At 47.2% G+C, this 14,643-nt stretch overlaps 1 protein-coding gene across 3 annotated transcripts in view; it reads left to right on the plus strand.

The window, feature by feature from the left end:
• Nucleotides 1–14,643, plus strand: part of GUCY1A2 (guanylate cyclase 1 soluble subunit alpha 2) — a 43,811-nt gene that overhangs the window by 18,717 nt on the left and 10,451 nt on the right. For all 3 annotated transcript variants that reach the window (XM_078865075.1, XM_078865076.1, XM_078865077.1), the window contains exons 6-7: nt 1,430–1,642; nt 5,965–6,237. In XM_078865075.1, coding sequence (XP_078721201.1) covers nt 1,430–1,642; nt 5,965–6,237 — 486 coding nt within the window. The remainder of the gene's footprint in view (nt 1–1,429; nt 1,643–5,964; nt 6,238–14,643) is intronic.

The raw sequence follows: 14,643 nt of genomic DNA on the forward strand, positions 1-14,643 counted from the left end.
CTCATCTTGTGCTGCAAGGCTGAATACTTTTTTTTTATCAAACCTTGGAAGGCATTGTGTAAATATTCGTCTTGATTTGACATGGATTGGGTCACAAAATCAGCACCGTGTATATATACGTACACACACACACATCAAATAGCAACAACACATTCTGTTGAAATCCTGCGCAGTTTTAAACAATAAATACTGTGAAAATTGTACTTCGTGCATTCAACCATAAACCTTTATAAAGTGTGAAATTTTAATTTTAATTCCAGTCAGATAATTTTAAATGAGGCATGGGGCACGTTTCACATCAGTGCCCAAACGGCGCATGCATTGCTCAATAAACAGTGACGGGGAAGCAATCGTTTTAAAACATAAATGAGATGCAGAGATGGCTCAGAAGACAGAGCCCTCGGCCAGCACCGCTGAGACCCTGGGTTTAATTCCTGGGTTTAATTCCAGGCAGCTTTCTCTGGTTAAACTTCAAACAGCTCGTCGCATTCGTCAGCAACACTGCCTTCAAATAATGCAATGCGAGGCCACGCTCCAGGCAACGGCTGCTCTTCATAGCAGAAAGATGGAGTGGATAATAAGAGCTTGTTGACTGCACTTTACACCATGGGCCCCTGGTTAAACAGAATTTTCACGTTGTATTGAATCGATAGTCTGAGCCTGCGCACACACATACACAACCATCACTTAATTTTACTTAATATTGGTTTGTCCATCAAATGACGAGCACGATTAACTCTCTGTAAACGAGCGGGTTGGAAAGTGCTGCCCCCCTCGTGTGTGGAACGGAGGTCTCTTGAAGGGAAATCAGAAGTAGTTCTGCGATGTCGGCTCTTGTGGCCATTCCATGTTGAACTTCTTTCGCACCGTACGTACCCAACCGTGCTCATCGGAGGTGCGGGGGAAGGACAACAAACTCAACACAACAAACGCAGTTCTAAAGAAGTGCATAGCTCCAGTGGCTTCCAAATATCAATAGATGATAACGCAAGAAACATGCTTGCACACGCATTTCCCCCCTCTTCCATCATTGTGACATCTTCTTCATCTTCTCCTTCCGATTACATCCGCCTGTTATTTTGCCTCTCAAAGAGTTCACAACCTTACAGTTCATCTTCTTGGTTCTTTCGGTAAAGTCACGTAGAATGGAAATAATAAAATAATAAAAAAATAAAACATAGGACGGCTGCATGCGTTGTGGCCGAAACGTCGTGATAATTATTTTATTATGTTTTATTTTTATTATTTTATTATTTCAATTCTGCGTGACTTTACCGAAAGAACCAAGAAAATTAATCCCTGCAGTCACGAAAGCTTTAAATCGAAATTTAACCTTACAGTCGTTGCAGTTTGTTGATAGCTCCTAAAATTGTGCAGGCCTTATTGACGCGCAACAACAAAAAACCGCCCCCCCCCCCTCCACTGCCAGGTGATGGAGCTCAAGGGGCAGATGGTGTTCGTGGCCGAGTCGGATGCGCTGCTTTTCCTGGGCTCCCCGTGCGTCGACAAGCTGGAGGAGCTGGTGGGCCGAGGCCTGCACCTGTCCGACATCCCTGTGCACGACGCGACGCGCGACGTCGTGCTTGTCGGGAAGCAGGCTCAGGCCCAGGACGGCCTCCGCAAGCGTCTCGACAAGCTCAAGGCAAGCGGGGTGGGGAGTGCGGGGGGGGGAGAGAGGGGGGGACGCGGAGGTAGGCGGTTGCTCCTTTGCGCACCGATTTGTTGATTCGCCGATTAAAGTTGAGAATGCCAGTGGTGTGCTGATTGTAGCCTGGTGTTCGATTTCGGTTACAAGAGCGAAACAAAAACATCTGTTCAAACGAGCTAGAAGTGAGATGTTAACTACCTCGCTCGGTTTAAAGGAGGTCATGGGTTCGATCCCGACCATGATGCCTTCTGTATATTTGGAGTTTGCATGTCTGTTTCTCCCTCTGGTCGCGTGGACTTTTCTCCGGGTCCTCTGGTTTTTCCCTCCACATTTAGCAATACGCGTCCAGAGTATTTCGCTGCTATACATTTCTACATGATAAGCCACATCGCTGAACTATCATTTGTGGCCAGGTCGCTTCAGAAAATTAGCTATATAGCTCAGTGGGCCTCACCTGGTAAAATTAAAACAAATGCTTGGGGTTCAATGCTCATTATGGATATAATTTGGCTGGGATTCAAACTCGGGGTCACTAAGCTTATAGCGCCATGCATAAACCACTTCGCGCATAAAATTGACAATTTAATGGTTTGAAAAAAAATCAAGCTAATACCGTTTAATAAGGCCACGATAATAAGCGTGACCTTTGTATCCGTGGCTTAGATATTGTTCGCAAAAAAACCCGACATGCTTCATGTACAAAACACTCAACAGCTGGCATCTGATCATAAACCACTGGTCTTGAACAACCATCGGGGTGGGTTACATTCAATGAGGGTAGCCCATTTTAATAACTCATAGTCTTGTTATGTTATTTATATTTTTTTTCTTTTGCCTGTCCACCACCTCTGGCTGGTTGATTGTATGGCAGTTCTAGTTTCGTGGAGCCGTGAGGCAGAGTCGAGTTATCTGGCGCTGCTGTGGTGTCGTCGCCTGTCAGGATGACGGTTGCTCACAGCAACGCTTGACGCTGTGCAAATGTATTTCAGGTTGTGAAGCATTTCCTTGACTTTGTCACCAAACTATTTAAAAGCTATGTTTTATTTTACCAGGTAAGGCCCACTGAGCTATGTAGCTCTTTTTCGGAAGCGCCTTGGCTATCACAAATGATAGCTCACCGAAGTGGCTTGTCTTATGGAATGTATAACAGCCCTATACTCCAAACGCACGATGTTTATTCTAAATGTGGAGGGGAAAATCAGAAGACCCGAATAAAAATGCACGCGACCGCGGGGAGAAATGCAAACTCCAAATATACAGCAGCAGGCGTCAGCGTCGGGATCGAAGCCACGACCTCCTGCACACCAGGCGAGGTGGTTAACATCTTGCCACTGTGCTGCCTTGCCAGAAGATTACGATGCCCTTACACCGTCCCATTGAATGGATCTTATTATTATTTTATTTATGGCATTTGAAAAGCAACTGGTTAAACGAAAAACAAATATCATCACGAGTTTGTCTTTGCTTATCTGAGGACGGTTGGCGTTGTTGGGTCGGCGATTTGGGTGACGTGCTTTGTGTGTTTTTGTTTCACGGAACGAGGAAGACTGCACGAAGGTTGTCTCGTTCCCCATTGCTCGCATGGATAGAATAAATTAATAGATTAACATTGAACAACTGCAAAATAAACGGAAATAATTATAAACACGTCTGCCGTGTTTACGCATTTCACGGGCGATGTACGAGGAGCGGCCGCAATGAGATTGTAAAAAAGAAATCCCAGCTGCCTCGCTCTGTAGGCCGAGGAAATTCACACGCAAAATAAAATGCAACATTCTCACATTCGGTACCGTTTTCAAATACGGTTATAAAATAAACCACAACGTTGGACTGTCATTTAACAATCTCCCGTTACATACCGACGAACGTGGTATGGAATGGAGTAGATACCAGGCGGTGGTGGATCGCGCGCATTCTCGTGACTACCGCGTGGCAGGCCGGACCAGTTAACAAACCGCGGAACTGGGCTGATGCCGGGTTTGCCCGCCCAGCCACGCCTGCTAGAGTGAGCTGCAATCAGACCGTGGCGTGGCCCACTTATACCGGGTAAAGTAGCTCGGTTTATTCAGGGAGTTACCGAATAAATAACATTCAAACACAGTGGAACATTCCAAAATGCGTACAAATTTACTTGGGGAAAGTGTAAACTTATTTAAGTGCACATCGAATATATATTTTGTGGAAAAAAACAATTATGACCACGTCCCCTTCGCCATGGACGAGGGAAGGCAGGGGGGGGTGGCTAGGAGGACGATCCGGTCCCAGGAAAATACGCAATCAGATGGAACCCAATCCGTGCCAATCCGTTCCAGGACTCGATCCGTGCCAATTCTTTACAGGACCCAATCTGTGTCAATTTTGTCCCAGGACCCGATCCGTGCCAATCCGTTCCAGGACCAGCCCAAGCACGGCTCAGGGTCCAGTTTTAATTGCCGTGTAAACACAGCGCAGGGGCTCCATGATAAGGCCACGTGTAATGAGGCTTTAATTTTCTGGCAGCACTTTAGTAAACATTTGGTCGATGCCTTTTAAGGCACCTGGCGGGGCGACGCTAAACAGAGGTTTGCCCTTTCCCCATTCTGCTTCCCTGGCCCCTGACGGAGCCCTTAATGCACGCGGGGGGACTGAATGCTGGACTCCCGTAGCGCTCCCACGATTGTGTTTGCTTCTCTTTCCCACCTGACATGCCAAATTAAACGCAGCCCCGCAGCGTGTTGCCCCACTTTCATAATTAATTTCCGCTTCAGAAGCACGCGGGGGGTGCCCTGGTTGGCGAACACTCCCCGAGGTCACCGGTTATCTCACGCCTCCACCCCCCTCCCCACTGCTTGTGTCGCCCACTCAATCGCCGCACTGGAGAGCCGGGCCGTTAGTAGGATTGGCAGAGAGCTCGATGGGTCTCCTTTGAGAAGTGGTCGAGAATAACTCTTTTTTAATCATGTGGTGGCGATTATTCACGATAATCAACCGATCGCCCAGTAAATACGGAAAGTTGGGCCAACGGTTTTAACCACGTGCCAATGTTGTGGCCCAACGTTGCATGTTTACTGGGTGTAACTCTCATCGGTTGAAATCCATAAAGCGGAGCTTGGAACACATTACATTGAATTTATTTCCTGATTATAACCATCATTGATCTAAAGCTTTCGTGACTGCAGGAATTCATATTCTTTGGGTCTTTCGGTAAAGTCGCGTAGATAGAAAAATAATAAAAATATATATCACGACGTTTCGATCGCAACACGAGCAAGCGTCATCAGGTGAAAACATATAGCGGGAGAGCTGCTGAGGCAGGAAAACATATTTTTCCTGCGGGAGACCCAAAGAATATAACTATTATAGTATGGAAGTTGTCACATGTTAGCTTATTTTGACCATTTCACAACATCCAAACCGATTCACTACATCATAATTGCATGTATTTGATGAAAAAAAAAATACAAAGGGTGTGTACATGATCACCCTTATTTGCAAGCAGCACAGGCTTTGTTGAAGGGACGTGTACACTTTCGTTTCACATCGTATCATCTCTTCCTACCTTGTTTTGCGTTTGTCATTTTGGCGACCTAGGTCACGCTTGCATATGAGACTCATACTTTATCGCTTGTGTTTTTACCAGGTTAAACAAGATGGCACGCACATCTGAAACCTCCAAACCATTTTTAATCACATAACCATGGGGCTTAATTTTAGCTGGGTCCATCAAGTTCGGCAACCGGGAACACGTTCTAAATCCGGCACACCACACCCAGTATTTCTCTCACCACGGCTGTGGCCACTCGCCACGCGCCTGCCCCAGCCTACCAGCTACTCGTAAAACAACCCGTAAGAATTTAAGCCCTGAATAAACTATGTTGAAAAATCGAAACGTCCAGGAACCGGGCCAAAGGGCTGGCCTTATTGTGAGTCTTCATGCATGTTCTCCCTGCGGTCATGGATTTTTCTCCGGATCCTCCGATTTCCCCTCCACATTTAGTAACATGTGTCTAGAGCAGGGGTCGGCAACCTACGGCTCCGGAGCCGCATGCGGCTCTTTGCGGGCTGCTTCTTGACGATATGTACGTATGTACAGTATGTACTCAGATGCATTGCGGCTCTTGAAATACTGAATTTTGTACCGAATTGGAAAGAAATGGCTCTTCTTGTTATTTTGGTTGCCGACCCCTGGTCTAGAGTGTTTGGCTGCTACACATTTTCACGCGATAAGCCACTTCGTTTAGCTATCATTCGCGATGGCCAGGTCACTCCCGAGAAGGAGCTACATACCCGGTGAAATGAATAAAAAATTGTCTTATAAGTGTTTTTGTTTAATGTAGGAAACCCTGGAGCAGACGCGACGCGCGCTCGAAGAGGAAAAGAAGCGCACGGTGGATCTGCTCGACTCCATCTTCCCAGGCGACGTGGCGCGCTGCCTCTGGCAGGGCCTCGCCATGCCCGCGCGCAAGTTCGACGACGTCACGGTGCTCTTCTCTGACATCGTCGGCTTCACGGCCATCTGCGCGCAGTGCACGCCACTGCAGGTCATTGGCATGCTCAACGCGCTCTACACCAGGTTCGACCACCAGTGCGGGCTGCTCGACATTTACAAGGTGAGGCGTGGGCAAAGCTGAACGGCTGGCGTGCTCGCGGTCACGGCGGCGAACAAAGATGGCCGCCGCATCGCGCGCGTTCAGATTGCGCTTCTGTGGCCGTCTGGAACGTTCTTCCTTCCGATATTAGGAAGCCACTGGAGCTATGCACTTTTAGAGGATCTAGATTTACAAACTAATTTCTTCAAAACTGCTTTTTGTGTTTAGGTTGCTGTTCTTCCCCCACAGCTCCTATTAGCACGGTTGGCTATATACTGTGCGAAAGAAGTTCAACATGCATACATATGAAGCGCAATCGTGTAGCGTTGTGGTAAATCATAGAGGTGATGACATCACTCAAGCGCCAGTGTCACTGCGTGGTTTGATGCAATTTACTTGCCAAAATTAAACAGTTTTGTTTCTTTCGATGATGGTTTGGCCCCACAGTTCGTGTATCACAATAAGAAAAATAACTGCTATAACCGAGGTAAATACCAACGGAGCGTTTGGCATCGGGTGTGTGTGGTGATAAACATGAAAGGGAAGGAATTTAATGTACAAAAGGGAGGCCTCCAACATTGTAAGAGCCCCAGGCCCCCATCAAACCAAATCCGGTCCTGGATGTGCCACATTAAACCGTTTGAGAAACTTTGCTGGCATAGGTTGCATAATGGTCAGAGCCCTAAGCATTGTGGTGTTGTTGGGGAACATATTTACAAGATGCACGGTGTTTGATGGAAGGGAACATGAGTTGTGTATTCTTTGCGGAGCAACAATAATGGCCTAAAATCCCGAGTTTTCAAAATCGCAAATTGCTCCGTCATGAATCATCACCGGCTCCTCTTCCAGAAGCCATTTAAGTAAAAGAGGCAGTTAAGAAATACATTTTTGCTGACACGAATGTTACATCCATCCGCGCAAGCATTTAACGTGTACAATTCCCAGAGAATAGGGAGCGTGAGCGTTGCGATGATTAAACCGCAGTGACAGGTTTCAAGAGAGAGCCTGTTGCGCTTCATTAAATATGACTTCTCTACCCATGGCGATACGGTGTTCGAAATAGGGCCCCTTTCTTAACGCCTGCAACAAGGCTCGGCAAGACAAGCATGCAACACGTTGAACTGTGCAACACACCGAGCCCGCTGTGTCAACGTGGGCAGAAAACAGCTGTCGTGCCGGAGAATTGCAACGATAAAATAGCCACAGGCACCTTTGATTCATTCAACATAACCGCTGTCGTGTGACCTCCAACATTATTGCCAGAGTTTATCATTATTATTGTTAACCATGATCATCAGCCATCGCCAATCCACTGCTGGATGAAAGCCTTCCCAAGCCGTCACCATATCGCGTGATCGTGCCATTGAACGATCCACCTAGCAAGCTGACCACGAGCGTAGCAACGTTAAAATAGAAACAGGCAAACGTGCAGCCTTGTCATCGCTTGCTCGCGTCACCGCTGGCAGAACTGCATACCCTAGAGATAGCACAAGACAGCCACTGGCCTACTCTTCCACACTGGTCAGGCATCTTGGAAGAGGTGGTGGGAGTATCCACACTTTTCCCATTTGTACTGTTGACGAGCCCATTGTTTTAACTGCGACGCTGGGAGATCGAACTGGAGAGCTCTTAACCGGCTATTGTTGCACCGTGGCATTCCAGCCTCAATCGTTGTGTTGCGACTCATGTCGGCCAACACTTTAACGTGCCTTTGAAAAACTCTGCGTTATATGAAAGTTCAAGCAACGTACATATCACGTGATACAATGTTATCACGAATTGCATGAGTTGGTTTTTAGATGCATCTCAAAATTACCGTAATTGGGTTTCTGAAGAAGCTCCCAGAACGTGGTGTGAAACGTTGGACACCTTGCCGAACAAGGTTGCGGTACAACCCCGAAAACACATCCCAGATCTGCGCGGCACAACCGTGAAAACCTACGCGGTGGTAGAAATGAGAATCGATTCACCACTCCCGCTAATTTGGAAATGTCCTGCAGGCTTCGGCTGGGGAGAAAGATATTTGTAAAATGTTACACTCTGAGCTGATGATTGGAATGGTGGTGCGTTGGTTCACAGACTGCGCTTTGAACCTAGCAACCTGACTTGTGAGTTTGACTCCTGGCTTTGGTTAGCATCAGTGGGGGGCGATATATGCACCGGTCTTCACACCGAGCCTTGCCTGACACCCCAACCCTGCATAAACTCAGCATGGTGTGAAGTATGGTAAACCAACCCCTATGACTGGCACGGCATGGGGGCGGAGGGGCGGACCTTCGTGCATTATTTTAATGACAAAGGGCCGAAAGTTCGTTATTATACACTCATATCTGGCACGATCTCAGAAAGTGAAATTTCACTGTGTTATACCAGTGATTGAATTTCTAGTGAACCCACAGCTCTAAATTGGCCTTCGTGTTCACCCTCCCAGCTTGCTTGCTGATTATGTTTGCGTGGTTTTTATTTGAAGCTCCATTTCCAGATGGCTGAAACTCATTAAATGAATGCGCGGGACACAAAGGTGTCCTGTCTCTTTTGTAGTCTTGCAAGCTTCCATGGATCACGTGCACGTATCTCAGTTAAGGCCAGCACTCCAGAATTACTTTCAAGCTCGGGCTATGGTGTCACGAGATTATTATTATTATTTTCACAATGCGAAGTCACCTTGCGCGCACCCCTTGCAACCTTCGGTCCACGCGTGCGTGTATTTATAGATGAATGGATACGGTGGATACGGGTCTCTTTTTTGTTCGCCACCCCCCCTCCTCCTCCCCGCCCCCCCCGTACGGCACGCGTTGTCTTTCATTCTTCGGTGGATCGATGGCATACCGCGAGCCAGCGGACACTGGCTAATGGACCCAACGGCTGTCCCATCAGCGCTAAATAATTAGCAATTAGCGGGAGCAATGCGCACGCCGCTTTGCGCTGTCGCAGCAACGGAGAGGCCGCAGGGACGCATTCCGACCTCCATCATCAACCACGCGTTGCAACTCTCTGCCCGCGTAGGGCAGCACTATAACGCGGCTCTGACACAAATTCTTGCGCTTCTATATATTTTTTTTCCATCACTGAATAGTACGCGTAATTGCGTGTTCTATGAGCGTTAAAGGAACGTGTACGTAACGTGAATAAAATGCGAGGGAATTGTACGGTTTTCGTTTGAAGATGCATCTCAAGGTGTCTGTTGTCAGTGCTTGTCACCGGGCATTGTGAAGCCAGCACATCATCATGTCTTCAGGGTTGTTAAATACACTCATTTGCAATGCTTGGTAGAAGGTCAACACTAATCCTTTCCACACGAATGTGGAATCTCCACTCAAATTAGGCCAAAATATTCTAATACTGGGGGGTGCATTGGCTCTATCTTAGAAATGGCAAACATGTTTTGTTTTGTATTGGTTAGACCAACGGATTGTGAAGTATTGTACAATAATGAAATTATCTCTGGCCCAAATAATCACCAGGCTCGAACCTGCTTAGCTTCCAAGGTCACTCAATATTGAGTACTCAAAGGATGATATCATCGACTGTGAACCTAGCGATCTAAATTCAATTCCTAGCCACGGCTAATAGGAGTGGCGAGTGATATCTGAAACAGTCCTGCCCCCCCCCCCGCCTGCCCCCCACCTCACCTTTCACCAGCCCCCACTGACAAAGTGTGACGAAGTATGGTCAAACAACAAATAAGACCGAAACGGCATGGGCCCTCATCCAGTAGTTTAATTAACAAAGCTCTGGCTGCGTACGTTGCAGTGTTCTAATTAAAAGTACGACGTGTGGACGGCGGTAACCCGTGACGTGTGTCCGCTGACCACGTGCTGCAACGGCAATAGCCGTCGTGCCGCTCCCGCTGAAACGAACTCGCGCCACCGCTGCGTTTGATTGTGATTGGCCCTCACCCGCCACGGGGCTTGTGACAATGACGTCACAGGAGGGGGGGTGGCCACGTGCAAGAAAATGGCAACAACGGCGAGCTAGTTTGCCCGCGACTGCCAAACGATTAGACCTCCTCCTCCCTCTTCCATAGAAAACTAAAAATACACGCGGCGTTCGAAAAAAAAACACACTCCACATGCTGCTCTGCGAATGGCCTCCCGAGCCTGCTGCTAATGCTGCCCTAGTTTGGAAGGGGGGGTGAGTCACTTAAGAGGGGAGGGATGTGAGACTGAGCTGACTGTGAGAGGTGCGACTCCGGAACACCTGAGGGACGTCGCGCTGTGCAGTAATTACGTGGCGTGGACACGTCTAAAGAGCTATGCGCTCCGGGGGGGATTTGAGTGTAACCCGTTATCACGATCGTGCGTACACCATTGTGGCCAAGCAATGAGAATTCTAGTGCTGTGACTGTGTACGGGTGACAGCCATTTTTTTTAGTCCACTGCTGGATGAGTGCCTCCCCAAGCAATAGTCTTAGGTTTTTCGGTAAAGTCACGTAGGTAAAAAAATATAGAAATAATAATAGTAATAAAATAATAAATCACGACGTTTCGGAGGCAACACAAGTCTCCGTAATCAGGTGGGACCGTCACAGCTGTGACTTATTATTTTATTTCTATTATTATGTATATGACTTTTTATTTTTTACCTACGTGACTTTACCGAAAACCCTAAGAGTATGAATCCTTGCAGTCACGAAAGCTTCAAATCTAGAATCCCCAAGCAATGTTGGTCACGTGGGTTAATTGGCCATACTTCTCCAAGATGGTCGGTGCATGTTTGGTGAATTGAAGTCCCAGGACTGGCCCTGATATCACTCGCCACCACTGATGTTAGCCGTGGCTAGGAATTGAACTCGGCTTGCCGGGTGTAGATCGGAGCGCGCTATCGACTGCGCCGCAGCTCCACCCCAGCACTCTAATACAGGCCTTTGTAGTATCAGGTAAGAGCTCATGCACACAACATTGACTACACTGGCAGGGAATGCAAGATAAATTGTCCATGCCAGGAGGCGCCGCACTGACTCCAGAGGCATGCCTGTTACGCACATTCCTGATAGATATATTTTACATTTTCAATATGTATATATGCATCTAACGCACACAGATATGGTTTGGAATTTTCAGTAAAGCCTATTTTTGTTTGCTGGCAACTCGAGCATCCTGGCTGCTTTGTATTCACAGGCCACTTCCTACTCAGACACAATAGCCGAGATGCACCTGCCCAGCCTCAGAGTTCAGTATTCTGCACCATATGTCTTAATTTGGTGCATCAAGCTTCAACGCCCAATGGCGTGCCGAGAAAATCAATGCGATAGCTCTCTGCGTTTTGCCGTTGTACCGCACGTCACTCGGCATGATGTCCGACGTTTCGCTCCATGTGATAGGAGCTTCTTCAGGAACACTGAAGAGCTATACGGTACAACCGCAGATACCTGATGCATGCCCCCGTGTCACATCAGAGGGGTTGATCCATTGCCGTGGCAGGCTCGATACGTCGGCACGCATCTGCACACAGCCTTCGCGTATCACCATTAATTATAGAGCAAGTAAATTTGTACAGCTGCGATATGTGAAACTGTCTTTTTTTATCGTGCCTCTTGAATAACAATAAGGTGCGCGGTTGCAGTAAAACCCAGGGCTTGAGATTTTACAGAGATGGAATTAATTGCTTTGAGCCGTTGGTCATCATTCAAGTCCATTCCAGTGGCATTTCACTTCAGATTTTTCCACCAGCCTTACAGCAGGCTGGTACCCCGAGCATTATGTAGCTGGTGAAAGCTATTGAACAGTTATTTAAAGTACTTCAAAATGCTTGGCAAATAAAGCGCTGTTTTCTTATTTGCAAACTCATGTTAAGAGTGCAAGTATGCATTCGCACAGCCGGTGTGGCCCTCTCTCGATATCACGTTTCTCTTTCAGATCACGTCTTTTGTAATAGAACAAGGGTAAGGGTTTGCATTCCTTTATTAATCAACCATTTTTCGGTGTATTTTTAGCTTCTATTTCTGGAATTCAGTTTCATGCAAAGACGAAACCGCGCATTCTTAATGAAATTTTCACAGCTAATTTCCAGCGTCTGCATCTATCACGTGCAAGAAAGCATTGCCGTGTGCGTAATGTCCTTATTAATGTTGCCAACCTTTTCTTTGTTCTGCATGCTGACAAATTGTTCTTGTAAATATGTTTTTTTTCATAAATAAATTTAGCATTATTACCCACGGCTCCGAGAGCTGCCTGACAAATCAGCGCAGGTTGCACATATTACCGAGTGCCAAAAAAAAACCACTGGCACGTATCTTGCCAAACTCCGGCTCGCGGCATTAATATGACTCAACTCATGTGGCGATGCTCCAGCTAAGAGGTGACGCAGAGCTGAAGTCGAAACAAAGCAAGTAATGAACTGCAGAACATGTAGCTTTAGTTGTAAGCAGTCTTTAATGCAGACAAGAGCTCGTTGAGACTGCGCATCTCTTTTGCGAGGTACACCGAGATCTTGAAAATGTAACACATTAAACGTGTTCATTAAAGGGTTAAAAACATGAGGGCATATGCTATGGAACAAAAGCAATTGTGTTCATAATGTGACAACAATCCATTTTATTGGGAAGTAAGAGTGTGTAAACGTATATTCAAAGCTGCTGGGTAGTTAATCTAAAAAAATTGAAGTTGTGGATAATTACTAAGGCCCCTTGAAGCATGTCACCTGCCTCCCTGCAAGCCACGTGCAACGTGACGTGGCTGATGATGCCAATGATGTCACCAAACCCCAGCCATTACATCCCAAACAGCGGCACACATGGGAAGCAGAGCAAGTGCACCGATGGCCGTTGAGTTATCGATTATTTGAAGAATCTTACAGTCAAACTCTACCACTGAGCGCCTGTGAACAAAAACCCGTGCGGCGTTTACGCATGTTACGTTTCAACGACGTTGCAATGTGACTACACAATGCGATGCTGTCGCCCAAGTCTGTGACGCCTAGAATTGTGTCAAACAATCATTGGCCCGTGGGAGAAACACCCGGCTTGCATAGGAGGCCAGTTGAGGATTCGGCGACGTCTCCAATATATCTGCGGCGCAACTACTGCTCTCGCTCGGAGATTTGCGAATGTGTTGCGCGGGCACGCTATTTTTGTCCGCGAGTCGATGCATGCTTGCACGAGCACGCGGCGGTGACTGCTCACGCCCACGCACGTCAGGCCCACCCGGTGAGCCTCGTCGCTTGGCCCCTGTCGAGTAATTGACGGGACACGCCGCTGACAATCGCCGTGGCGTTGTTGGGAGGCCTGTCCGCGCTTGAACAGCTGCCTGACGGGCACGCACGCGCGCACATGGGGTTAACGGACACGCCTAGAACGCAGGAGGCCGTGGGTTCAATCCCGACCCTGACACCTGTTGTGTATTTGGAGTTTTCGTGTCTTTCTCCTCGTGGTCGCGTGGATTTTTCTCTGGGTTCCTCAGGTGTTTCCCTCCACGTTTAGAAAGGTGCATTTAGAGTACTTAGCTGCTATAAATTTCCACGTGATAAGCCACTTCGTAGCGCGATCATTTGTGGCCAGGTCGTTTCTGAAAAACAGCGATATAGCTCAGTGGGCCTTGCCTCGTAAAATTGTAATAATTTTAGTTTAATTTGATGATGACGACGGCGATAATGCTGACGGCGTTCTGTAAATAAACTGAGCGCGAGATGTCCACAGCAAATATGACTGACCGATTAATTTATTATATTATTATTCCGAGATTTATTTTGCTAAATAGTAATGCAGATTTGATCGTTTTACTTTGCAGCCAAATTGGGTTCGGGTGATTGGATCATACATGGTGTGAGAACACCTTCGCAAAGTGAAAGGTTAATGAAGGTACCACAGCCATGTGGGAAATTCTCGAGTTGCAATGTTTGACACCATTGCCATGTATTTCCAGCACACAGCCGTGGGCAATGTTCAGCTCTTGTTTGCTGACGTGGATCTTAGATACTAGTGACTGTTCGTGTCAGGAAACTTTACAGCATGTTGATGGGATGGTGAAACAATCCCCCCAACGACCAACTTGGTACCGGAAGAGAGACATTCATCCAGCAGTGGATGGACAAAGGTCTGTAAATGACTATTAATCATTGCAAATTACCAGCCGGCGTGCAGATGATGGAGTAGTGCTGTTTGCTGGATGTCATGAATGTCTGGCCACGGTTGCAATTGCAGTCTCGCACCGTGTGCAGTGCCCTGCCCCTGTCCGCCAGGCCCAACAAATCTAAATTAGTTTTACCACCTACAAGGTACACAAACCCGGGATATGTCATGGGAAGAATAATATCTCAAAATGCCAGAAGAGGGGAGAGCTCGCATGTAAAATGAAACCCACAGCTCTATCTGAGTGGCACGCACGGACACACGGGTCATCTTGAATGAGGCATTGTTACAAAACAGACTTTAATGTCCCAGCAGCTTTGTCAAATACGCGGACGATCATGGGAACACCACAAGTGGAA

Source organism: Lampetra fluviatilis, chromosome 19 (genome assembly GCF_964198595.1).
Source record: "Lampetra fluviatilis chromosome 19, kcLamFluv1.1, whole genome shotgun sequence".
In the NCBI taxonomy this organism is placed as follows: domain Eukaryota; kingdom Metazoa; phylum Chordata; class Hyperoartia; order Petromyzontiformes; family Petromyzontidae; genus Lampetra; species Lampetra fluviatilis.